Consider the following 27,236-nt stretch of genomic DNA (forward strand, 5'->3'; position numbering starts at 1 on the left):
AGCTTTAAAAAAAAAAAAAAGGCCGGGCGCGGTGGCTCAAGCCTGTAATCCCAGCACTTTGGGAGGCCGAGGCGGGTGGATCACAAGGTCAAGAGATCGAGACCATCTTGGTCAACATGGTGAAACCCCGTCTCTACTAAAAATACAAAAAAAATAGCTGGGCATGGTGGCACGTGCCTGTAATCCCAGCTACTCAGGAGGCTGAGGCAGGAGAATTGCCTGAACCCAGGAGGCGGAGGTTGCGGTGAGCTAAGACCGCGCCATTGCACTCCAGCCTGGGCAACAAGAGCGAAACTCCGTCTCAAAAAAAAAAAAAAAAAAAAAAAAAAAAAAACAAATAGAGAGTGGTAACGTCAGAGTTCTTTGACAATGGAGAGGAAACTGAGTCTAGGCCTGAGGAACCACCAGACACAGGAGGGTCATTCTATAGAACGTTGAGGACAGGGATGCTGAGGATGACAGAGAAACAACTGGAGCGTGGAGAAGAGAGAGGGCATGTTCCCAGTTGTCCCCTGGGCCAGAAAGGAAAAGGAGGTATTACTAGGTTGGTTGAATACATGATTTGGGCCCGTGGCTTGAGCAGTAGTGCTTTATCTAATTGGTTTTCCGACTTCAACAACAGTATGGTTGTTTGTAAGAGAGCATCTCATTGTAGGAAAAACCACACAGAGGAGTTAGGCATGGTGAGAACCATGCCAAGCAGCTCGCTTTCAGTGAGTTAAGTAAACACTACTGATGATTGGATAATATACAGAGAACAATATTGATAGGTAAAATTGGTGAAATATTAACAGTTGGGAAAACTGAGTAAGGGAGAAAAATATGTATATTTGAAATTATTTTGCATTGAGTATCAAAACTTCATTTCCTAATTTTTAAAATTAAGTTGGATATTGCTAATATAGTTTTATTATTCATCATAATACATTTTTATAAAGATAAATATTTTGTACAGTTTCATACAAAAAACAAAGGTATTTTAAGATGAAAAACTGAGTAATTTACCTCTAGCAAGCATGCACTCTGAAAAAGCTTGAGCAATTACTTTACTCTGATTGCAAACTGTACCAGGGAAAGACAGTCAGAACCAGGAGCAGCAGAAATGGCATCCATGTGGAATCCATACTTTCTTTTCATTTCTCATTCTCCATGAGAGACAGCTGACTCTTGATGGCAAAAGCAGCATTTATTGTGAGTTATAACATATACAGAATTAAAGAGTATGAAACAATAGCACAAAGTATTTAGGAGTGTATATGAATGTATATATTCTGGAAGGTGGGAAATAGTAGTTCTAATTAGATGTAACAGGAATCCATAATATGATGGTTGTAACAACTGCTAAAAATATTTGCACCTTAACACTGCTAAGAAAAAAAAATGGTCTATTAAGAATACCAGACTATCCCCAAAGGTCGTAAAAAGAGAAACAAAGATGGGGAAAATTGGATAGGTTAGGACAGATAGAAGACACAGTCCCAGTGTTTTATTAATTTCCCTTTAATAAATTAAATTTTATTATTTTCAGTGATGAAAAATAAAAATCCAGGTAACAAACCCATAGATGCTTCCATCCGTAGGGGTGAATAATGTAAACCCTGGCATGAGATCCTGGGAAGAGCAGAGCTTTGGTGCTAAAGCAGCCCCCTCAGCATCATGTCATCCATCCATCCAGTGACATTCATAAAGGGTTAACCACATACAGAAAATCTGCAAGGTTTTAAGAAGTAATCTGTACACCATTGTTTTTGGTTTTCGTTTTTTGTTTGTTTGTTTGTTTGTTTGTTTGTTTGAGACGGAGTTTCGCTCTTGTTACCCAGGCTGGAGTGCAATGGCGCGATCTCGGCTCACCGCAACCTCCGCCTCCTGGGTTCAGGCAATTCTCCTGCCTCAGCCTCCTGAGTAGCTGGGATTACAGGCACGCGCCACCATGCCCAGCTAATGTTTTGTGTTTTTAGTAGAGAAGGGGTTTCACCATGTTGACCAGGATGGTCTCGATCTCTAGACCTCGTGATCCACCCGCCTCGGCCTCCCAAAGTGCTGGGATTACAGGCTTGAGCCACCGCGCCCGGCCTACACCATTGTTTTTTCCAAAACACAACATTTTAAAAGAAATGTAAGTGAGCTAAATATACAAAATGATGTAGAAAAGCACACACTCCATCTTTGAGGTTTCTTGTCTTCATCTATGAGATGAAATATCTACCTGCCCCTGAGGAAAACTTACCTGGACCCATATTAAATTATGTACCAATGTTTGTCAAGAATTAGCCACACCCACATTGAGATAAACTTTGTGGAAACTCTTTACCTACTCCCAAAGAAAAGAGATTCCTTTTAGAGAACTCCACTGGCAGAAGAGGAAACTTCTTTGCTCAAAATGTGATGAATCCTCTTGAGCCCATCATTTCATCTGTACACAGGCATATACCCCATGCAGCAGCAATATCCCATCGGTTTATTGAGATTGTTGTGGATTGTAGTTAAAAGGAAATGGTCCTTGGAAAATGGTGCTTAAAGAGAGTAATTATGGCCATTGTGGAAGCTATCGTCTACAGTTACCATTTCAGCCCTGATTTTCGCCAGTTCAAGAGCAGAACCCAGGCATTCTGGGATCCCTCAGTATGAGTAGTAAGGGGCGAACAGTGGGAAAACATGAATTCAAAACACCTGGGATGTGTATCAACCACAGACGAGTATCCAAAAATGCAGTGATAAACAAAGTAAACATAGAGTTCAGCATGTAAAATGTGACAAAGGTGACCATCAGCATCAGGACGGTGTGGGTGGCTCTGGTCTCAGGCGGCCGTTTGTGGTGTCGGTTGGTGGTGTGAAGATGCCACAGTCTCTGGCTGTGTCTCTGCAGGAGAAGAATCATGGAGCCACTGGCCCAGCCCATGAGGCCAATAAACACGGCATCAGGTGCTGACCGAAAGAAGGCTAGGCCTGCGGTGTGATTCGAGCGTGAGCAGAACCCTTTGCCTTGGGTGTCATCATCCTTTGCGTCCTGTGGACCAGTGACTGCCACAGGAATATAGACATTGAGCAAGACGCTGAACATCCAGCAGGTGCAAATGAAAGGACCGATGGCCTTGGGGGCTCTTCCTCTGAGCGTCACCCTCCCTGGGCTCCCAGGGCTGACAGGTACTAATAGGTGCTCAGGACACAGGTGCAGCACAGGGTGGAGCTGCGAGCCACCAGGTGGGTGTAATGCATGAGTTTACACTCAAGACCGGACCGGGGATTCCCTAGAACAAAAGACACCACTGTGTGAGGAATCCCAGTGGAGAGAAGAACCAGGGAATTAGCCACGGCCACGTGGGCGAGAATCCTGTGTGTGGGCCTCGTTCTGTGGCCAGTCAAGGTGGGAGAGATATGACAGAAGGACAGAATGACATTGGCCAGAGTCCCAGCCCCAAGCTGGAAGGGAAAGATGGTTTTGATGGCCACTTCCCCTATGGTTCTTAGGACATTGTTCTGAAAAGACATGGAGAGGATTTCTGGGTGGCCGGGAGTGACGATCCAGCTTTTCCAGTGAAGCCATGAACACTCTTTTTGGCTTTCGCTCTCAGCAAATAATTTTGGCATTTTTTTTTTTTTTTACCTGAAAATGCAGATACCGTCATATTCCACAGAAAAGGCTCAACTTGCAGAACATATCCCTGACACCAATTTCGTATTTTATCTTTTTTTAATATTTATTTCTACTTAGTTTTTTATATTTATTTACATTCTGACTCTTCACCAGAACATCAGTTCCATGAATTTAGGAGCTATGTGTGTCTTGTTCAACAATAGAGTGACATACGTGAAATAAATATCTACTTTATAAATGAATAAGTGAAGGAGACAATGAAAAAAAAATTCCTCCCAAAGGTGATCTGCCTGGAAAAAGAAAAACAAGGATGCAATGTGCCACACTTGGAATTCATGAGCATCCTGTCTGTCACATCAATGCATTAACTTAAGAGAATGAAATGGGGCTGGGCACGGTGGCTCACGCCTGTAATCCCAGCACTTTGGGAGGCCAAGGTGGGTGGATCACGAGGTCAAGAGATCGAGACTATCCTGGTCAACATGGTGAAACCCCGTCTCTACTAAAAATACAAAAAAATAGCTGGGCATGGTGGCACGTGCCTGTGATCCCAGCTACTCAGGAGGCTGAGGCAGGAGAATTGCCTGAACCCAGGAGGCGGAGGTTGTGGTGAGCCGAGATAGCGCCATTGCACTCCAGCCTGGGCAACAAGAGCAAAACTCCGTCTCAAAAAAAAAAAAAAAATGAAATGAAAAACTGCAAAATCATGTTCACATCTTAAGATTAACTTGTTAAAATTACAGAGTCATTAATTATGAACTCTTAAGAACTCAACATGATTTATTGGAGTAACTGGATACAAAATACATTTAAACATCGTTAGCCCTCTGAATACATGATAACCCTAAAATGTCCTCAGATATTCTATTTAGTAGATAAAATATCCCTATTGAAAAATAATTTTTTCCGAGACAGGGTCTTGCTCTGTTGCCCTGACTAGAGTGCAATGGTGTGATCTTGGCTCACTGCAACCTCTGCCTCCCTGGTTCAAGCTATTCTTGTACCTCAGCCTTCCAAGTAGCTGAGATTACAGGCGTGCACCACCGTGCCTAGCTCAGTTTTTGAATTTTTGGTAGAGATGGGCTTCCACCATGTTGCCCAGGCTGGTCTCCAACTCCTGAGCTCAGGCAGTCCACCTGCCTTGACCTCCCGGAGTGCTAGGATGTTAGGCGCACACCGCAACAGGCTAATTTTTATATTTTTTAGTAGAGGCGGGGGTTTTGCCATGTTGACCAGGGGTCTGTAACTCTTGATCTCAAGTGATCCACCCACCTTGGCTTCCCAAAGTGCTGGGATTACAGGCGTGAGCCAGCACCCAGCCAAATAATTTTAATTATTAATAATTCCACAGATCTTACCTTGCTGACAAACCAGGTCCTAGAGAGTTTTCCCTGAGTGGTCTCCAGTCCTCTTCAAACTCACTCCAGAAATAAATGTGATCATTAGACCTATTGCACCCACAGATTATTTTAAATCTCATTAGTTCTAGATTTTACAAATGAGAGACTATTTACCTCGGCTCAAAATCACTCACAGTCCATAAGAGTATCACATAGAGGTTTGATCAGAGCACTCTTGACTGAAGAACAAGATTATGTGAGATACAACACAAAGATTGGCACCTTCTGGTTAAAGGAGTAATGTCTTCCAGAGGCAGTCGTCTTAAAGATCCACATATGATTCCGAAGCCACTATCAGGTACAGAAGGGAAATGGGAAGTTGGAACACAACCCCTATGTCACCAAAACTCCTTGCTCTGTAGGAAAACTCTCCATGTTATGAAACACTATGTAGATAACACAGGAGGGAGACAGCAGAGAGCTTATTCCCACCAGCTGTGCATTCACCAGATCTGGGTCTGGTTCCTGACTCCCCAGTCAGTGGTGCCGAGACGTTAGGACACTCCCTTCAGCCCTCAGACCTTCCCCCTTCGGTTGGAAGCCTCAGAGCAGAGTGCAGAGCAGAGAGATTCCAGCCTCCGTAACCAGAAAGCTCCTACTGTGTATCAGGATCATTCACTTATTAGCTGAGTCCAACATGGGTTTTCTTTTTACCATTGTATCAGTTTTCTCATTGAAAACGTAGAGCATGAGGCCTGGTGCAGTGGCTCATGCCTGTAATGCCAGTGCTTTGGGAGGCCAAGGTGGGTGAATCACTTGAGCCCAGGAGTTCAAAACCATCTTCGCCAACATGGTGATACCCTGTCTCTACTAAAAAAATACAAAAATTAGCCAGGCATGGTGGTGGTGGGCGCCTGTAATCTCAGCTACTCCGGAGACGTAAGGAGAATCACTTGACCCCGGGAGGCGGAGGTTGCCATGAGCCGAGATCTTGCCACCGCATTCCAGCCTGGGTGACAGAGCAAGTCTCCATCTCAAAAGAAAAAAAAGCATGTACTAATACTATATAACAGACATACGTAATCATTAAGATAGATCGTGAGACAGGTGTGAACATACAGTGTGAGTTTCATGTGAATTGTTGATCCCAGTGGCTGGAACAAAGTTAGTGCTCATTTAACCATAGCAGAACTGTCATGGTAGTTGATTATTTTTTACTTTTTTTTGATTACCAACCCCTGCCAGTGCTCTTTTACTTGTTTTGATGACTTAGCCCTTAGCTGTATTAAAAGCCTAGACACAGAATGATACTGAGGCAATATTGGTTAAAAAAAAAAAAAAACAAATTACCTTAATTGCATTTTCCTGGATATGAACATTGGAAATATTTCAATTTTCAACATGAAGATAAATCCCCTGTCTTGACATTTGCCAACATTTCTGCATCTGAGCCCCTGTTCCCATCTTTTGCTTGTTAAAATCCCAGTAATGAGAACCCAGGCTGCCCGAGTATCCCCAGAATCAGGGAGTGTGCCGGGGATCCAAGAATAGATCCACAATTTCCCGTTCTGAGAAGAATCTGAGATTATATTTCAATTAATTTAATTGGTGTTATAGAATCCAGCTTCTGTATCACATTGCTTTTACATTTGGTAATAATTTTAGGCCAGGCCAATAAGGCAGGAGCAATTTACTGTAGAAATATCACACTTTTATAAAATCTGAATACTAACTAGACTTCTAATTTTTTTCTCATTGCTTCATCATGTTAAGGAAGTATAGAGCTTTTTGTTCACTTACAGCACACGCAGAGACACATGCACCACACACACAGTGTAGAACACAGAAAAGCATCCCGGAAGTCCCTACAGAAATACGGAGATGCATCCTACTGCAGTGGGATTTGAGAAACAAGAGACGCCCATCACGCCGTAATGTGCCATAGACTGTTTCTATGGATTTCTCTTTGTACATGTATTTTAGGGTATTTAAGGTTTAACAAACGCCCTGCACTTCAATTTTTTCTCTCTGTTCATGCCCAAGTCTAAATCTATTGGGTCTGAGAAAATGAGCAGATTCTTTGTACATGGTTGAGCTCAGTGGGTCTGGTCAGCCAAGGTTTACTTCAGACTCCAAAAAAGACCCTGCCCACCCTTCTGTCATTGACAGGGTCTCTAGGATGCAGAGATTTGCAGCCACCCTCACCTGAGGTCCTACCTGAGACACTCCCCTGCAGATGGCCACCCACATCTGTCCAGCCAGAGCATGCTGGGATATCAGCGTGAGGCAGAGGTATCGCCCACTCTGAACAATGTGACTTCACAGCCACTGCGCTGTGTTGCTCTCTGGTGGGATAACACCCGTATCCTGTCATCTTCCCCGAGACTGAACATAAGCAAGCACCCACGTGGCTCCTCTTGGCTCCAGAGCTGTGTGCAGGGAAGAGTCAGTCGGGATGAGCAGGGACACCTGAGTCCCTAGTTATAGGGCCAGGGCTCCTGGAGTGCTCTCTCCACAGAGACACCATTATCGTATCATCTGTAGGTTCCATGACATTGTCAGTAGGGAGAGTCTGGAGAATATTTAGTGAGGAGCAAAATGTATCCCCAGTGAAAATCCCCCTCAGCCCCTTCTGGTGATGAATGACAGCTTTCAGCAGTTAGTGAGAGGATGGTAAGAAGCGGCTGAACCAGAAGTTTTCTTTGCTCCCTGTAGGAGAATTTAAGGTCAGAATCGTCGTCATCAGAGTGGAAGGGACACTCAGCAATGGGTCGGGGCTCCCCTTTTTTATTTAAAATTGGGCATTTGCTTCAATGCCTTTTTTTTTTTTTTTTTTTTTTTTTGAGAGAGAGAGAGAGTCTCTGTCACCCAGGCTGGAGTGCAGTGGTGCCATCTCGGCTCACTGCAACCTCCACCTTCCAGGTTCAACCAGTTCTCTTGCCTCAGCCTCCTGAGTAGCTGGGATTACAGGCACCCACCATCATGCCTGGCTAATTTTTGTATTTTTAGTAGAGACAGGGTTTCACCATGTTGGCCAGGCTGGTCTCCACAACTCCTGACAGTTGATCCACCCACCTTGGCCTCTCAAAGTGTTGGGATTACAGGCATGAGCCTCCGTGCCCAGCCCTTTCACTTTTCCAAAATCACGCTGGCAATCGAAGCATGCTAATACAGAGCATCTGTGTAGGATCCAGTCTGATCTTCCCCACGACTTGAAGTTCCACAGCTCTGGTTGTTTATTGCCCCAGGTCTGAGTAGTCTGGAAGACATCCCATTTGAAGCTTTTCTATGTCATCTCAGACCTCACGTTTCCCTAATTTATCTACAGGACTCTGCTGGAGACTAAGTTTTTCCGTGTTCTCATACAGCCCTGCTTCCTTGTCTGTCTTTGGCCCACCAGGCTCTCCCCCTTTATTCCTGAATGGTAACAGCATTCCTGGTCACATGGGCTGGTATTAGGGGAAGGAAACAGGAGGAAGATTATGCCAGCATTCTTTTTTTTTTTTTTTTTTTTTTTTTGAGACGGAGTTTTGCTCTTGTTACCCAGGCTGGAGTGCAATGGCGCGATCTCAGCTCACCGCAACCTCCGCCTCCTGGGTTCAGGCAATTCTCCTGCCTCAGCCTCCTGCGTAGCTGGGATTATAGGCACGCACCACCATGCCCAGCTAATTTTTTTGTATTTTTAGTAGAGACGGGGTTTCACCATGTTGACCAGGTTGGTCTCGATCTCTCGACCTCGTGATCCACCTGCCTCGGCCTCCCAAAGTGCTGGGATTACAGGCTTGAGCCACCGCGCCCGGCCAATGCCAGCATTCTTTAACATTGTGGGGAAAGGCCAAAAGTAATAGAGAATTTGACAAAACGTTGATAATTGCTTAAATATATGGAAGTAAAATTAAAGCCAAAAGTGTGAGCGCTGTCCACCGAAGACTAGAAAATTCAGCCTCCCCAGTATCCAAAGAATCCATAAGTGTACCATTGCAGCCAAGAGTAGGTCCACAACAATTTCTCATTCTCAAGAGAATCTGAGATTATATTTTAATCTAATGAAAACTGATACATAATCCACCTTCTTTATCACCTTTTGCACTCTACTAAAAATTTTAGGCTCCGTGCTGTGGCTCACAACTGTAATCCCAGCACTATGGGAGGCCGAGGCTGGTAGATCACCTGAGGTTGGGAGTTCGAGATCAGCCTGACCGACATAGTGAAACCCCGTTTCCACTAAAAATATAAAAAAATTAACTGGGTCTAGTGGTGAGTGCCTGTAATCCCAGCTACTTGGGCTGCCAAGGCAGAGGTTGCAGTGAGCTGAGATGGTGCCATTGCACTCTATCCTAAGGGACAGAGTGAGACTTCGTCTCAAAATAAATAAATATATATGTTAGACCAAGCCAATAAGGCATGAGCAATTTACTGTAGAGAACTAGGGAATGTTTACTTAGGTCAGTGAGGTGTTTAATATTGTCTTTTAAAATATATATAAACAGCGTAGATAGATTTGAATAACATTGAATTTTTCGAAAAAAATCTGTTGGAGTGTCGTACGCGAAAGGATAAGGTGAGATTTGAAAATGCTTTTTAATTGGACAAGAAAACTGATCAAATCCACATGTGGACAAACTAGAAAGTTGGGTGCTCACAGTACAATCTGTAGACACATTTTAGCATCACTTCTACGACAGAAGTATCAGGATTGTGGGGCCTGCAAATCCGTGGTCCTACACACCAGGACATCCTCTAAGAAGATAAAGCCATGCTTTCCAGAACACTTAGAAAAACAAGCATGTTAAATGAGTGCTAAGTGTCACAAAGTAGGATGGGATTTCTAAAGATAAGGGAATATAGGACCTGCGCCAGGAGCATCAGCACCTACCTACTGAATCACACTCCATAATCATGTTGCTAGAACACTGTCAGGGAGTCGCCCTGAAATCACAGCCCTGCTGCCGTGACATGCAGTTACAGGAGGAGAAGTGCTCGTTATGATCCAGGGAAGCCTCTGTGAGAAAACTACTTCAGGGCGCTCCCCATTAGGGGATCACACCCCTGATCCTATATTCCTCCTCAATCCAAGGTTCATGTGAAATGCTCAGGTGGGGACATTTTTCTTCCAGAGCCATCAGCATCTTCTGAGATTCTTCATCAAAGGCAGATTTCTGCAGCCTAGGAAAACAGAAATAAATCTTTTGTTTTTTCATTTTTACACAGTATTGCCTCTCTACAGTCTGATGTCTACCTCTTCTCTCCTCTCTATTCTTTCCTAGAAATCACAGAGGATTGTAGTGAATTTGAAAAAACAAGCATGAATCTTTCCTATAGAATAGGAAGCCTCTGATTTATACCATAAACTGATATTTCATATACAGCATGTATCAATTAAGATTTAATTCAAGGCCGGGCACGGTGGCTCAAGCCTGTAATCCCAGCACTTTGGGAGGCCCAGGTGGGTGGATCATGAGGTCAAGAGATCGAGACCATCCTGGTCAACCTGGTGAAACCCCGTCTCTACTAAAAATACAAAAATTAGCTGGGCATGGTGGCGCGTGCCTGTAATCTCAGCTACTCAGGAGGCTGAGGCAGGAGAATTGCCTGAACCCAGGAGGCGGAGGATGCGGTGAGCCGAGATCGCGCCATTGCACTCCAGCCTGGGTAACAAGAGCGAAACTCTGTCTCCAAAAAAAAAAAAAAAAAAAAGATGATGAATTTAGGTTAAAAAAAGAACAACTTCCATTCATTTGATGTTCATATGACCCAGCCCATTTATTGCTTAAAATGTGGTTTAAACATATTATAAGCTTCTCTCAGAGATACTAGTATAATGAATTCACGTACCCATCACCAGCTTCTACAATTATCAATATTCAGCCTCTTCCATTTACAACCCACCCATTTTTGAGACGTAATTAAAGCAGATGCTACACGTATAAAAATCTTTAAAATGTCCCTTTCTATTTTTGGTATTTTCCGTTTCTTTCATGTCACTGTCTCCTGAACCCACTTCAATAAAGCTGGTTTTTGTAGTCACTAATAACATCAATTTTTTTTTTTTTTTTTTTTTTTTTTTTTGAGACGGAGTTTCGCTCTTGTTACCCAGGCTGGAGTGCAATGGCGCGATCTCGGCTCACCACAACCTCCGCCTCCTGGGTTCAGGCAATTCTCCTGCCTCAGCCTCCTGAGTAGCTGGGATTACAGGTACACGCCACTATGCCCAGCTAATGTTTTGTATTTTTAGTAGAGACGGGGTTTCACCATGTTGACCAGGATGGTCTCGATCTCCTGACCTCGTGATCCACCCGCCTCGGCCTCCCAAACTGCTGGGATTACAGGCTTGAGCCACCGTGCCCGGCCATAACATCAATTTTTAAAATAAATTCTATCTCACTTAAGCAGTTAGCATTGAATACAATTAATGACACTTGTCTGTTTTTCCCCTTCCTTTGCTGGACACTGCTTTCTCCTGGCTTCCCTCCTCCCCCACCAGCTATCCTTCTTGCCTTATACATTGAATCTTTATCTCTGTGTAACTTCTACATGTTATCAGCATCGGGAAAATATAAAAAATAAGTTCACAAATAACTGGCAAGATTGGAACACAGGCTTTCCTGAAAGAATATGATCAGCATTTGCAATTTTCTTCTCCCCGTGTCCTTCCCTCTTGGTCTGGTGTTCAGTTATGTGCATTTTTATGTCCAGTTATAAAAAGTTGAGGAGGATTCGCAGGTCAGAAAAATCCATAGACGCTTAGACAAAGGAGAAGGAGTTTATTACCTTAAATCTTCAGAAGTAGAGAAGATGGCTAAATTTCCTTTCAGCTACAGCGACACTGTGACAGAGTTATCCAGAAACAACTGCTCTGAATGTTTGCTACTGTGGAAATGGCGTGTTTTGGGTGTGGGGATGGTAGTTGAAGGTGAGCGAGACACAGTCACCGTTACCTTACAATGCAAGTCTTCAGTACCTGGCCTGTCCCTATGGGTACTGGGTCTCGGCCCCCTCTCTTGAATTCATCTCTCCCTCCCTCTGCTGTAGAGCTCCGGGGACTCCCTCCCAGCCTCAGCCCAGGGCCTGTGCGTTCTGCTGTAACCTCCTGGGGTCCTCCTTAGAAATTTGTGATACGGGTTGGATCCGTGTCCCCACCCAAATCTCCTATTCAATTATAATCGCCAATGTTGGAGGTGGGAAATGGTGGGAGGTGACTGGATCATGGGGTGGAGCCTTCATGAATGATTTCACACCATCACCTTGGTGCTGTTCTCATGATACAGCTCTCGTGAGATCTGGTTGTTTAAATGCGTGTGGCATCCCCCTGACTTTCCTCCTGCTCCAGCCACCAAAGAGGTGCCTGTTTCTCCTTTGCTTTCCATCACAATTCAGAGTTTCCTGCGGCCACCGCAGAAGCAGAAGCCACTCTGCTTCCTGTACAGCCTGCAGACCCGTGAGCCCATCAAACCTCTTTCCTGGCCGGGCACGGTGGCTTACGCCTGTAATCCCAGCACTTGAGGATACTGAGACGGGCAGGTCATGAGGTCAGGAGTTCGAGACCAGGCTCACCAACATGGTGAAACCCTGTCTCTACTAAAAATAAAAAGATTAGCTGGGCATGGTGGTGTGTACCTATAATCCCAGCTACTCAGGAGGCTGGGGCAGAAGAATCGCTTGAACCCCAGAAGTGTAGGTTGCAGTGAGCCAAGATCGCGCCACTGCATTCCACCCTGGGCAATAGAGTGAGATTCCATCTCCCCCCAAAAAAAAAAACAAAAAACAAAAAACAAAAAAACCTCTTAAGTTACCAGTCTCTGCCAGGTGTGGTGGCTCACGCATGTAATCTCAGTACTTTTGGAGGCTGAGGCAGGTGGATCACCCGAGGTCAGACCAGCAGGGCCAACATGGTGAAACCCCGTCTCTACTAAAAATAAAAAGATTAGCTGGGCATGGTGGTGTGTACCTATAATCCCAGCTACTCAGGAGGCTGGGGCAGAAGAATCGCTTGAACCCCAGAAGTGTAGGTTGCAGTGAGCCAAGATCGCGCCACTGCATTCCACCCTGGGCAATAGAGTGAGATTCCATCTCCCCAAAAAAAAAAAAAAAAACAAACCTCTTAAGTTACCAGTCTCTGCCAGGTGTGGTGGCTCACGCATGTAATCTCAATACTTTTGGAGGCTGAGGCAGGTGGATCACCCGAGGTCAGACCAGCAGGGCCAACATGGTGAAACCCTGTCTCTACCAAAAATACAAAGCTTAGCCGGGCATGGTGGTACGTGCCTGTATCCCAGCTTCTCGGGACACTGAAGCATGAGAATTGCTTGAGGCCAGGCGGCGGAGGCTGCAGTGAGTAGAGATCGCGCCACTGCACTCCAGCCTGGGCAACAAAGCAAGACTGTCTCAAAAGAAAAATTACCAGTCTCAGATATTCTTCGTAGCAATGCAAGAACAGACAGATACAGTTCAGCTGACCTCTTTGAACTCTGCTGGGAACTTTCCTCAGAGCCCACCCTGGGAGCATTTCTGGTCAAGTACATTGTCAAGAGCTGTGTATCTGTAGCCTTCATCGCTACCTTCAAGGTCCAGCTCAACAACCCCTCAAGCAGCAGAACTCCGTCCCTGAGCATCAGCGTCCTCACTCAAAAGGCAGGTAACAGGAGTGCCCTCATAGACCACTGTGAGTTAATGTACTTAAGGAACTCAGAACTGTCCCTGGCTCTCTAGAATCTCTGACCACCTGCCCCGGCCGCCACCCCAGGCCTCTCCTGCCTCTTCGACCAGTCCTGCCCTGGTCCAGTGCCCTGCCTCTCACTGCTCAGTAACCCCCAACCCTTGCTCTTCTCAGCATCTCACTCATTACCTCTTACACACCAACCCTCCCACCCCCGCATCAAGAGCACAAGGACAGAGATGTGAACGGTTTTGTTTGTGACCGCGTGCCCAGCACATCATCCTAGCAAGCATTCAAATATGCATCCTACAGGCTGGGCTCCGTGGATCACACCTGCAATCCCAGCACTTCAGGAGGCCCAGGCGAATGGATCACTTGAGCCCAGGGGTTCGAGACCAGCCTGGGCAATATGGTGAAACACCATCTCTACCAAAAATACAAAAATTAGCCAGCCTCATAACCCAGTCTCAAAATAAATAAGATTAAGAATTGCTTACAAAAAGACAAGTTTAGGTTTAAAAAAAAAAGACAACATGTATTCATTTGATGTTCATATGCCCCAAGCACATTCATTGCTTATTTTAAAATGTATATAAAAACATACACATATTGAGTTTTCAGAGACATATAATGAATTCATGTACCCATCACAAACTTCAACAATTATCGATATTCAGCCTCTTCCATATATCCCACCCATTTTTATTTTTTTAATTTTTTTTTTTTTTTTTTTTTTTTTGAGACAGAGTTTCGCTCTTGTTACCCAGGCTGGAGTGCAATGGCGCGATCGATCTCGGCTCACCGCAACCTCCGCCTCCTGGGTTCAGGCAGTTGTCCTGCCTCAGCCTCCTGAGTAGCTGGGATTATAGGCACGCACCACCATGCCCAGCTAATTTTTTGTATTTTTAGTCGAGACGGGGTTTCACCATGTTGACCAGGTTGGTCTCGATCTCTCGACCTCGTGATCCACCCGCCTCGGCCTCCCAAAGTGCTGGGATTACAGGCTTGAGCCACCGCGCCCGGCCTATTTATTTATTTTTTGAGACGGAGTTTCACTCGTTACTCAGGCTGGAGTGCAATGGCGCGATCTCAGCTCGCCGCAGCCTCCGCCTCCTGGGTTCAAGCAATTCTCCTGCCTCAGCCTCCCAAGTAGCTGGGATTACAGGCACGCGCCACCATGCCCAGTTAATTTTTGTATTTTTAGTAGAAATGGGCTTTCACCTTGTTGACCAGGATGGTCTCGATCTCTTGACCTCATGATCCACCCACCTCCCAAAGTGCTGGGATTATAGGCGTGAGCCACTGCGCCCAGCCCACCCCACCCATTTTTAATAATAATAAAAAAAAAAACCTTTAAAAATGAAAAAAACAGGCCGGGCGCAGTGGCTCAAGCCTGTAATCTCAGCACTTTGGGAGACTCAGGCGCGTGGATCACGAGGTCGAGAGATCGAGATCATCCTGGTCAACATGGTGAAACCCCGTCTCTACTAAAAATACAAAAAATTAGCTGGGCATGGTGGCGCGTGTCTGTAATCCCAGCTACTCAGGAGGCTGAGGCAGGAGAATTGCCTGAACCCAGGAGGCGGAGGTTGCGGTGAGCTGAGATCGCGCCATTGCACTCCAGCCTGGGTAACAAGAGCGAAACTCCGTTTAAAAAAAAAAAAAAATGAAAAAAACAAGATCAGAAGGAAAAATAACTTTAAAAATTCATCCCACAGATTTCAAACAAGCCCACTCTAAATGCAGACCTAATTTTCCAAACAGCGTTAACTGCTGCCGTTTAGCGACTGTATTTCTGGATCGAGACCCTGCTCAGCCCATTCCAGAAGCGCTCCCAAGTCTGAGCTGGGGTTGCATACTTACGGCAACATGGGCAGGAGATGACGTTTCAGGAGAGCAGTGGTTCTCACCTGGTGGGACTGTGTCTCCAGGGCGCTTTTGACAATTTCTGGAGCTCTTTTTCGTTGTCATCACTCAGGGAGGTGCTACTGGCAACCCATGAGAAAGGCCAAGCACGCTGCTTGACATCTTACAGTGTGCACGGGGGCCCAGGGCAGGCCCCACCACTAAGAACCCTCCAGCCTGGTGTCCATCGTGTCGCGGATGGGCAAGTAAGCTTGTTCTGAAGTCGCTCACCACCAAGGAAAACAGCGTCCACTCACCCCAGCATCTGCAGGGCACAGTCCGGGTGGCTCAGAGCGGCACACAGCAACACCACGCCCTCAGGGTCCAAGGTAATCCAGTCAAGGTTCAGGCTCCTCAGCGTTTTGCTGGCGACCAGTGCTGCAGCGAGGTCTTCACAGCAGGCGTGGGTGATCCGACATGTTTGCAGCCTGCGAAAGGGAAAGCAGAGAAACCGCCTTGGCTTTGGGCAGGCTGGAAGGCAGCCAGTTGGCGGCTGCTGGTGCTCTTTTAAGACAGCTTCACCAGGCTGGAGTGCAACGGCGCGATCTCAGCTCACCGCAACCTCCACCTCCAGGGTTCAAGGGATTCTCCTGCCTCAGCCTCCCAAGCAGATGGGATTACAGGTACGCACCACCACACCTGGCTAATTTTTGTGTTTTTAGTAGAGATGGGGTTTCGCCATGTTGGCCAGGCTGATCTCAAACTCCTGACCTCGGGGAATCTGCCTGCCTCGGCCTCCCAAAGTGCTGGGATTACAGGCGTAAGCCACTGCTCCCGGCCAGGCACACCATTGTTACTTGTTGGTGACATACCTCCAGGCAGGGGACTTTACAGTCTAAAAGAGCGGTTCTCAGCCAGGGTGATTGTGCTCCTGGGGGACATGTGTCTAGTGACATTTACCCCAACTAAAGGGTGCTGCTGGCAACTTGAGGATAGTGGCCAGGGCCACAGCTGACATCCTGTGATGCAGAGGATGGCCCCCGAGGCAAGAAACTCTCCAGTCCCAAACAGCAAGAGTACCAACCCTGAGCAAACCCTGGGACAGCATTTCACTCATCAGACCATCCCAGACAGACTCGCTTTTAGCTTTTAAAAATAATCCTTCAAGCTTTTAAACTTGCCCCCTTCCATTCTGTCAACCCTCCAGCTTTTCCTATTCTAAACATAGGTAACTTTTCCTACGATGATGGTCAGTAGATACTCACCCAAGACACTCTAATTTACAGTTAGGATGCTTCAAAGCTTCACACAACTGTCTGACACCAGCATCTCCTATTTCATTATGCCCAAGTTTCAGGATCTTCAGTTTTTCATTGCAGATGAGAACATCAGCAATGTCCTTACAGGAATCAGAAGTAAGGAAACAAGCCATCAACCTGTGGGGGGGAAATATACACACACATACACACATATGTATATACACTTAAATGAGGTCACTTATGAGGTCACTTATAATGGTCTAGCTAATTTTCATTTATTCTTATGAAGCAAGAAATACCCATGTACTTCGGAGATGTGGAAGAGGCTGGGGAGAGGAGAGAGAAGAACGAGGGAGAATAGGAGAGATGGGAGGGGAAAGAAGCGGGGCGTAAGGGGGAAAAGGGGATGGGAGCAGGGTGCAGCGGGGAAGGAGGGGGTGGCAGGGGTGAGGGAGGGGGGGAGAGGGGAAAAGGGAGGGAGGGAACAGAAAAGAGGAGAGAACAGAAGGGCGGGGAGAGGGGAGAGGAGGGGACAGGGAAGGAGGAGGGAGGAATCCCCCCAGAATTGTCTTCAGTTCCTAGCAGAAGGAATGAATGATGCTCATGCACCACGTTACTGAAGAGTGCACGAAGAGCCAGGCATTGATGATAATCCTTCAGGCATTCAAGCATGTGACTCCCACTGGCCACCTCAGTTCTTTAAGAGAGACTGCAGCTATCCTCACATTAGCCAGGGAGAGGGGAGTCGTCTACACAAGCTCACCCGGTCAGGGGCACTCGGGACTCCATCCAGGCCTTTCTAGAGCCCGAGCCACAACCCCCGAGTCCTGTGCTGCGACCTTACAACCCCTTTCCAGGAACGCTCCCAGAACCAGGTTCTCTTCCTGTCTCAGTCTATGCGGGCTGTTATAACAAAATACCACAGACTGAAACGGGTCCCTTAGAGATGACAGAAATGTACTTCTCACAGTTCTGGAGCTGGGAAGTCCAAGATTAAGATGTCAACAAACTGTCTGGTGAGGGCCACGTTCTGATTAGCAGGTAGCATTTTCTTTTTTCTTTTTTAAAGACAGGATTTCACCATGTTGGTCAGGCTGGTCTTGAACTCCTGACCTCAGGTGATCCGCCCACCTTGGCCTCTAAAGTACTTGAATTACAGGTATGAGCCACTACACCTGGCTGCAGGTGGCATTTTCTTACTGTGTCCACAGACGGTGGAGGGGCAAAGTCTCTGGGCCCTCTCTATTTTTTTTTGAGACAGAGTCTCGCTCTGTGACCCAAGCTGGAGTGCAGTGGCATGATCTCAACTCACTGCAACCTCTGCCTCCCGGATTCAAGCAATTATTCTGCCTCAGCCTACTGAGTAGCTACAGGCACTTAGCTACTCGGGACTACAACTACTTTGTAGCTACAGGTATGGGACTACAGGCTCCCACAACTATACCCAACAATTTATTTTTTTAGTAGACACGGGGTTCCACCATGTTGGCCAGGATGGTCTCCATCTCCTGACCTTGTGACCACCCACCTGGGCCTCCCAAAGTCCTGGGATTACAGGCATGAGCCACCGCGCCGGGCCTGGGGCCTCTTTTATAGGAGTGGGACGCTCCACCCTTATGACCTAACCACCTCCCAAAGGCCCCACACCTCCCAGTACCATCAGCTTGGGGGTGGGATCCACCATCCGAATTGGGGAAAGGCATACCCCTTCAGATGCCAGCATATCCCTTTCCTGTTTTTTTCCCAGTGCCAACATCCAGAAAAGAAACCGTGACGGCGACGCGAATCACGGCCAGTCCTACCACAGCTCCCGTATGCTACAGTCTGGGTGCTTCAGCGCTTCGCACAGCAACGCCACCGCACTGTCTTCCAGATGATTGGACCCCAGATCGAGGAGGGACAGGGATTTACTGCGCGCAAGCCCTTCGGAAATGGCCTCACAGGAGACACAGGTGAGACAGCAGTACATCAACCTGCAAAGAAACACACCGTCGACCAGCCCACGGAGGCTTCCCGCAGTGACATTAACGCGCTGTCTCTGCCACAGGCAAAAAAACCTTTCTAGGTATGCCTTGAATTCTGCTGTCACTCAAGAAAACAGGGAGCGCGGCGCAGGGGCTCACGCCTGTACTCCCAGCCCTTTGGGAGGCCGAGGCGGGTTTCCTTTTACAGTCTAAACAATCATCTCAGTAACAGTTGATTCTAGCCCTGTCTTCTTCCACATGGATGCATGATCATGTGACCCACATGTACATGAATGCCCGTGTGCACAGCATGTGAACAGAGCTGGCACTTCCCGCTCTATGGACTTGAGTGTTGCATGTCCCCAGTTTGCCTGTCCCAGTTTTGTTTTTAATTTTTTTTTTTTTTTTGCATGTCCCCAGTTTTTTTTTTTTTTTTTTTTTTTTTTTTGAGACGGAGTTTCACTCTTGTTACCCAGGCTGGAGTGCAATGGCGCGATCTCGGCTCACCGCAACCTCCGCCCCCTGGGTTCAGGCAATTCTCCTGCCTCAGCCTCCTGAGTAGCTGGGATTATAGGCACGTGCCACCATGCCCAGCTAATTTTTTGTATTTTTAGTAGAGACGGGGTTTCACCATGTTGACCAGGTTGGTCTCGATCTCTCGACCTTGTGATCCACCCGCCTCGGCCTCCCAAAGTGCTGGGATTACAGGCTTGAGCCACCGCGCCCGGCTGCATGTCCCCAGTTTTAAGGCCCTGCAGCAACTTTTCTCACCGAACACCAAGTGTCTAGCGTGGCCTCACTGGGAAAATAGAGAATGTGCTGTACTGTGACCCTTACCATGCACCACCCACCGAGGAGACAGGTCACTTTACACAGCAGCAGCAGGTAAGAGGACACGCTGGAGGAGCCCAGTAATAACCCTAAACATGCCAAGCCCCATACTGGAAAGGAATCTAATGATTTCCCCTTTCTTAAGTATTTATTCTCCCAGGCTGGGCACCATGGCTCACACCTGTAATCCCAGCACTTTGGGAGGCCGAGGCAGGTGGATCACCTGAGGTCGGGAGTGTGAGACCAGCCTGACCAACGTGAGAAATGCCATCTCTACTAAAAATACAAAAATTAGCTGGGCATGGTGATAGGTGCCTATAATCCCAGCTACTTGGGAGGCTGAGGCAGGAGAATCACTTGAACCCAGAAGGCAGAGGTTGCAGTGAGCTTAGATTGCACCATTGCACTCCAGCCTGGGCAACAAGAGCAAAACTCCATCTAAAAAAAAACAAAGTATTTATTCTCCCCTACCCCAGCATGCAGGATACCCACAGGGACATCATCCCGCTTGCTTCGTGACAACCAAGATTTACTGAGCTCCAAATGAGATGCGAGACGTATGGGAGCTAGTCCTGCACCTCCCGATTTCAATCTCATGGTGCCTCTATGGTTTCTTATTAGCACCATTTTATTTATTTATTGTGAGATGGAGTCTTGGCTCTTTCACCCGGGTTAGAGTGCAGTGATGTGATGTGATCTTGGCTCACAGCAACCTCCACCTTCTGAGTTCAAGTAATTGTCCGGCCTCAGCCTCCCACGTAATTGGGATTATAGGTACCCGCTACCACATCCGGTTAATTTCTCTATTTTTAGTGGAGAAGAGGTTTTGCCATGTTGGCCAGGCTGGTCTCAAACTCCTGACCTCAGGTGATCCACCTACCTCAGCCTCCCAAAATACTGGGATGACAGGTGTGAGCCACTGCACCCAGCCAGCTCCACTGTACTGATGAGCAACTGAGGCATAGAAAGGGAACAGGTCTACCTGTGGATTCCACATTCTGCCATGCCCCTCAGGGAGCACTCAACGGCTTTGCTAACGGGCGGACCCAAGTGCACGTTTCAGAGTCTCCCCCTCAACCTACTTCCCACAGCCCCACTTACATCAGCTTCTCGAGGGCACAGTTCGGGTGCTTCAGACCTTCACACAGAAACACCATGCCTTCATCCCTCAAGGGGTTTTCTACCAAGGAGAGAAGTTTCAGCTTGTTGTTGCAGGTGAGAACAGAGGCGATGTCTTCACAAGCTTCATGGGAGAGGTCACACTTTCCCAGTCTGCACACGAGACACACACCATGAGATGGGACCAGAGCTTTCAATGACTCACGCAAGATTGGCCACAGACCACCCGACACCTCTGATCCTAATCTTGCACCTGCAGATCCATTGTCTATATTACAGACTTGTTTTTTTTGAGATGGAGCCTCACTCTGTCGCCCAGACTATAGTGCAGTGGCGTGATCTCGGCTCACTGCAACCTCCGCCTCCTGGGTTCAAGCAATTCTCCTGCCTCAGCCTCCCAAGTAGCTGGGATCACAGGTGTGTGCCACCAAGCCCAGCTAATTTTTTTAATTTTTAGTAAAGACAGGGTTTCACCATGTTAGCCAGGCTGGTAAACTCCTGACTTCAAGATGTCTGCGCACTCAGCCTCCCAAAGTGCTGGGATTACAGGCACCAGCCACCACAGCTGCCTTCAGATCTCCCTTCTCCATCCTACTCAAAGGGCAGTGCACATTGCAAGGTTTATGCATGGATTGTTTGCTCTCCATTATAATTTTTAGAAAGTTCCTCAGTCTTTTAACTTTTTATTACTTATTGCATGGCTGTATCAAATTATCTTATGTACCCCGTAGAAAGCTCCTCATTCTTCAAGGCTCTTGATTTAAAGTATGATGGGGATCTCTCGTCCTAGACCAAGAGGAAATTAGAGATAAGATGCAGCAGAAGCAATATTTAAAGCTAGAGATCATGGTAAAGTGTCCTCAGAAGCCTGTGCAAACATTCATCTACAAATGTAGGAAGCTCAGCAAATTCTTAAGCAGTTTAAATACAAAGAAATACCAAAAGCACACAAAATTAGGGGGGAGGGAAAAAAAACCCTTAAAATTAGCCAGAGACACATTGCCTACCCTGGGATGAAACACTGATGGCTACACTTAGAAAGAGCATGGACGTCAGAATGGCATCTGCCTGTAGTCCCAGGTACTTGGGAGGCTAAGGCAGGAGAATCACTTGAACCCGGGAGACAGAGGTTGCAGTGAGCCGAGATCGTGCCACTGCACTCCAGCCTGGGTAGGGAAAAAAAAAAAAAAAAAAAGGAACAAAAGAAAACATTGAAAACCTACAATTCTCTGATGTCTAGGGGAAAAGAAATCTTCAAAATTAAAATAAAAAGAGGTATTTGTGGTTCATAAATACACCATGGTCACCTGGAATACACCGTAGTCACCTGGTTTGTAAAGGTAACTACTGTTGGTTGTTCACTTAAGAAAAAGTCATCTTTCAACAGCATTCTGTGTTCATGTATGAAAAATTTTTTCTTACACCTGACTTTATACTGCACAGAAACATTAATTCCAAATAGATTATAGCCCCAATTTTGCATGGTAAAATAAGACTTTTAGAGAAAAATGCATAGGAAGTTATCTATGACTTTGGGCCTGGAAACAATTATTTTTTTCTTTTGAAACTGGGTCTTACTCTGTCACTCAAGTCCAGTGACGTGATGACCGCTCCCTGCAGCAACCTTGGACTTTTGGGCTCAAGAGGTCCTCGTGTGTCAGCCTCCCGAGTAGCTGAGACTGCAGGTATGCACCACCATACCTAGTGAATTTCTTTTTTAGAGATGGGGGTTCTCACTGTGTTACTGAGGCTGGTCTCCAGCTCCTGGCCTCAAGTGATCCTCCTGCCTCAGCCCCTCAAAGTGCTGGGATCACAGGCATAAGCCTCTAAGCCTGGCAACAATTCCCTAAACACATGCAAAAGACAGTTGAACATGAGAAGATCAATTTAGTTTTGATAAGGAATCTCTCCTTTTTTTTTTTTTTTTTTTTTGAGACGGAGTTTCGCTCTTGTTACCCAGGCTGGGGTGCAATGGCGCGATCTCGGCTCACCGCAACCTCCGCCTCCTGGGTTCAGGCAATTCTCCTGCCTCAGCCTCCTGAGTAGCTGGGATTACAGGCACGAGCCACCATGCCCAGCTAATGTTTTGTATTTTTAGTAGAGACGGGGTTTCACCATGTTGACTGAGATGGTCTCGATCTCTTGACCTTGTGATCCACCCGCCTCGGCCTCCCAAAGTGCTGGGATTATAGGCTTGAGCCACTTCGCCCGGCCTAAGGAATCTCTCTTAATTCAAAGATGATATTAAGAATGTGGAAAACCAGCCAGGTGTGGTGGCTCACGCCTGTAATCCCAGCACTTTGGGAGGTCGAGGCGGGTCCGTCACGAGGTCATGAGATCGAGACCATCCTGGTCAACATGGTGAAACCGCGTCTCTACTAAAAATACAAAAAATTAGCTGGGCATGGTGGCGCGTGCCTGTAATCCCAGCTACTCAGGAGGCTGAGGCAGGAGAATTGCCTGAACCCAGGAGGCGGAGGTTGCGGTGAGCCGAGATCGCGCCATTGCACTCCAGCCTGGGTAACAAGAGCGAAACTCCGTCTCAAAAAAAAAAAAAGTATGTGGAAAACCAAACCACATAGAAGATATTTGCAATGCGTATATATTTGACTTAGGATTCATTCCCCAATATAGAAAGAACATCCATCAATCAATTAGAAAAAGACAACCCATTAAACCAATGGGCTACACCAGCACATCGAGCAGACATACCACAACAGGAAGCCCAGAAAGTCAAACATATGAAAAGGCGCTCAAATTCTTAGTCATCAGAGAAATGCAAATTAAACCCACTCAGACATTATGCCCTAAGCAGAATGGATTTGAAAAGATCAACGCCATCAAATGTTAGCAAGAAGGTGGGACAAGTAAAACGACGTTCATTTCATGGCAGTATAATCCCGGGAAGCCTCTGGCCAAAAGATACTGATTAAGTCTAGTTTCACTGCAAGTTTTATAAAAAGTTATTTTTTAAAAACAGCTTTGAGCCTGGCACAGTGGCTCACACCTGTAATCCCAGCACTTTGGCAGGCCGACTCTGGTGGATCACCTGAGGTCAGGAGTTTGAGACCAGCCTGGCCAACATGGAGAAATCCTGTCTCTACTAAAAATAGAAAAAATTAGCTAGGCATGGTGGTGTATGCCTGTAATTCCAGCTACTCGGGAGACCAAGGCAGGAGAATCACTTGAACCTGGGAGGCAGAGGTTATGGTGAGCCGAGATGGCGCCACTGGACTCCAGCCTAGGCAACAGGAGTGAAACTCCATCTTAAAAAAAAAAATTTTAGGCCGGGCGCGGTGGCTCAAACCTGTAATCCCAGCACTTTGGGAGGCCGAGGCGGGTGGATCACGAGGTCGAGAGATCGAGACCGTCCTGGTCAACATGGTGAAACCCCGTCTCTACTAAAAATACAAAAAAATTAACTGGGTATGGTGGCACGTGCCTGTAATCCCAGCTACTCAGGAGGCTGAGGCAGGAGAATTACCTGAACCCAGGAGGCGGAAGTTTCGGTGAGCCGAGATGGTGCCATTGCACTCCAGCCTGGGTAACAAGAGCGAAATTCCGTCTCAAAAAAAAAAAAGAATACACTGGTGTTATGTAAGGTGTTACCTTTGGTGGAAGCTGTGTGATGACGTACGTGGGACTTCTCTATACTGATTTCCTGTGAGTATAATAATCTTTCAATAAAAAGTAAACAATGACAAAGTAAAATGGCTGATGTGGAAAAACAGGTGTTTGTCATAAAGGTTTCCAGATACACATGAATTATGGTGGTGGTATCCATAAAAATGTTTGTCCAGGGCCTCTGCATATTATTGGATGGTTTTTTTTTCTAGTACACAAGCCCCTGCATTAGATTTAAGCAAATATCTCATTCTGTTTTAGCCAAGCTGACCCCTCCCACCACCAGAAGAGAAGCATCACTCTCATCTGTCCTAGGGCACTTCACAGACTAGCACTGCTGACATTCGGACTAGATAATCCTTCATTGTTGGGGAGCTGGCCTGTACATTACTGGGTATTTAGCAGCAACCTTGCTCTGTGTCCCCACCCAAATCTCATCCTGTAGGCCCATAATGCCCACATGTTACGGGAGAGACCCAGTGGGAGATAATTAAATCATGGGGGCATGTCTTTTTTTTTTTTTTTTTTGAGACGGAGTTTCGCTCTTGTTACCCAGGCTGGAGTGCAATGGCGCGATCTTGGCTCACCGCAACCTCCGCCTCCTGGGTTCAGGCAATTCTCCTGCCTCAGCCTCCTGAGTAGCTGGGATTACAGGCACGCGCCACCATGCCCAGCTAATTTTTTTTTATTTTTAGTAGAGACGGGGTTTCACCATGTTGACCGGGATGGTCTCGATCTCTTGACCTCGTGATCCACCCGCCTCGGCCTCCCAAAGTGCTGGGATGACAGGCTTGAGCCACCGCGCCCGGCCCCCCATGCTGTTCTTGTGACAGTTAATAAGTCTCACAAGATCTGATGGTTTCATAAAGGGGAGTTTCCCTGCACACGCTCTTTTCTCCTGTTTGCCACCATGTGAGATGCGCCTTTCACCTCCCGCCATGATTGTGCGGCCTCCCCAGCCATATGGAACAACTGGAAGCCCAGCAAATCCTTCTGTAAACTGCCCAATCTCAGGTATGTTTTTCCAGCAGCGTGAAAACAGATTAACAGGCTTGGTCTCTGTCCACCAGATGTCAGCGGCGCCCCCCAACTCAGTTGTGATCACTGAACGTGTCTCTCAACATTGACATCCCACTACTTAGCTAGAGAGAACCTGATTTGAAGACCTCCCACCACCACGACCACACTGAAGTAAATGAATAGTCTGCCCCAAAAGGCAACATTTCTACCTACAGTATGTTCCCCAATCCTTATGTTAATATATGATAGATGAAACCCAATACAAATAATGTAATTAGGAAACAGAGCAAAATACTATGGAATTTTCAAAGTTTCCCCTGAGAAGAGAAAGAGTAGAAGTTGGGGGAAAAAAAAAAAAAAAAGTTGTCATGCACTGTTCACAATAGTAAAGACTGAGAACCAACCCAGATGCCCATCAATGATAGACTGGATAAAGAAAATGTAGCACATATACACCATGGAATATTATGCAGCCATAAAAAAGGAACAAGAGCATGTCCGTTGCAGGGACATGGATAAAGCTAGAAACCATCAGTCTCAGCAAACTGACACAGGAACAGAAAACCAAACACCACATGTTCTCACTCAGAAATGAGTATTGAACAATGAGAACATACGGACACAGGGAGGGGCACATCACACACAGGGGCCTGTCGGGGTGTGTGGGACTAGAGGAGGGAGAGCATTAGGAGAGATGCCTAATGTAGATGACGGGGGGCGGGGGATGGATGCAGCAAACCACCGTGGCACATGTATACCTACGTAACAAACCTGCACATTCTGTACACGTACCCCAGAACTTAAAGTACAATTTAAACAAAAAAAAAAACTTGCCATGATACAGAAACAGCTTGAATGAGGAGTGATATCCACAGTTCTACAAACAACCCTTATGCACAGAACCTGCCTCTTTCTCTCCCGTTAAGTCTGGATGCAAAAAACTAACAGAGTATATGTGATTCTGTCAGTTACATTTTGATGGTTACTGCAACAAAAAGACAGTGAACTGGGAGAGAGAAGACCGTGTTCTCCTGGCAGGTTTCATGAGCTGACTTTGTTTATTGCTGCCTCGATGACTTCCCTTTGTTGTCTTTTGAAAGATACATAGGCTCTCCTAAAAATCACCCAATTAAGATGGGGCAGCCCAGAAAATTTTCAAGAGAAAGACGTTACTTTGGGCAAGTCAGGTTTCCCTTGGCTTTAATGCTGTCAACTGCCAAAGTAGATGATCACACTTGTGACCATTACCATGCTTCACTTTTAAGTTTCTGTAAATATCTTTAGGGGAAAAAACGGTGTTGTTTTATCCTGGTTTGTTGACGGCACAACCAAGAAGTATCAAGTGGGGCGTCTGTGAGATGAGGCTGGGCTCAGTGGCTCGTGTGGAGTACTGTAATCCCAGTACTTGAGGAGGTCAGGGCGGGCAGATCACTTGAGACCAGGAGTTAAAGATCAGCCTGGACAACAGGGTGAAACCCCATCTCTACAGAAAATATAAAAATGAGCTGTGTGTGGTGGGGTGCACCTGTAATCCTAGCTACTCAGGAGACTGAGGTGGAAGGATCCCTTGAGCCCAGGAGGCTGAGGTTGCAGTGAGCCAAGATCGCCTCACTGTAATCCAGTCGGGGCCACAGAGTAACAGAGTGAGACCCTGTCTCAAAAAAAAAAAAAAAAAAAAAAAAAAAGGCCGGGCGCGGTGGCTCAAGCCTGTAATCCCAGCACTTTGGGAGGCCGAGGCGGGTGGATCACGAGGTCAAGAGATCGAGACCATTCCAGTCAACTTGGTGAAACCTCGTCTCTACTAAAAATACAAAAAATTAGCTGGGCATGGTGGCGCGTGCCTGTAATCCCAGCTACTCAGGAGGCTGAGGCAGGAGAATTGCCTGAGCCCAGGAGGCGGAGGTTGCGGTGAGTCGAGATCGTGCCATTGCACTCCAGCCTGGGTAACAAGAGCGAAACTCCGTCTCAAAAAAAAAAAAAGAA

General features: G+C 46.6%; 1 protein-coding gene and 1 long non-coding RNA gene across 2 annotated transcripts in view; one reads left to right on the plus strand and one right to left on the minus strand.

Moving 5' to 3' along the window:
* The window catches only part of LOC141581225 (uncharacterized), a 36,916-nt gene extending 14,246 nt beyond the window's left edge, over nt 1-22,670 (plus strand). The window contains exons 2-3 of the long non-coding RNA XR_012513746.1: nt 15,310-16,119; nt 18,443-22,670. This is a non-coding gene — a long non-coding RNA (uncharacterized LOC141581225). The remainder of the gene's footprint in view (nt 1-15,309; nt 16,120-18,442) is intronic.
* The window catches only part of NLRP9 (NLR family pyrin domain containing 9), a 28,687-nt gene continuing 11,400 nt past the window's right edge, over nt 9,950-27,236 (minus strand). Inside the window, exons 5-9 of the mRNA XM_074385887.1 lie at nt 20,592-20,762; nt 18,498-18,668; nt 16,702-16,872; nt 15,754-15,924; nt 9,950-10,101 (exon numbers count right to left, since the gene is read on the minus strand). Coding sequence (XP_074241988.1) covers nt 9,969-10,101; nt 15,754-15,924; nt 16,702-16,872; nt 18,498-18,668; nt 20,592-20,762 — 817 coding nt within the window. The 3' untranslated portion in view covers nt 9,950-9,968. The remainder of the gene's footprint in view (nt 10,102-15,753; nt 15,925-16,701; nt 16,873-18,497; nt 18,669-20,591; nt 20,763-27,236) is intronic.

The sequence above is a fragment of the Saimiri boliviensis genome, chromosome 14 (genome assembly GCF_048565385.1).
Source record: "Saimiri boliviensis isolate mSaiBol1 chromosome 14, mSaiBol1.pri, whole genome shotgun sequence".
NCBI lineage: Eukaryota > Metazoa > Chordata > Mammalia > Primates > Cebidae > Saimiri > Saimiri boliviensis.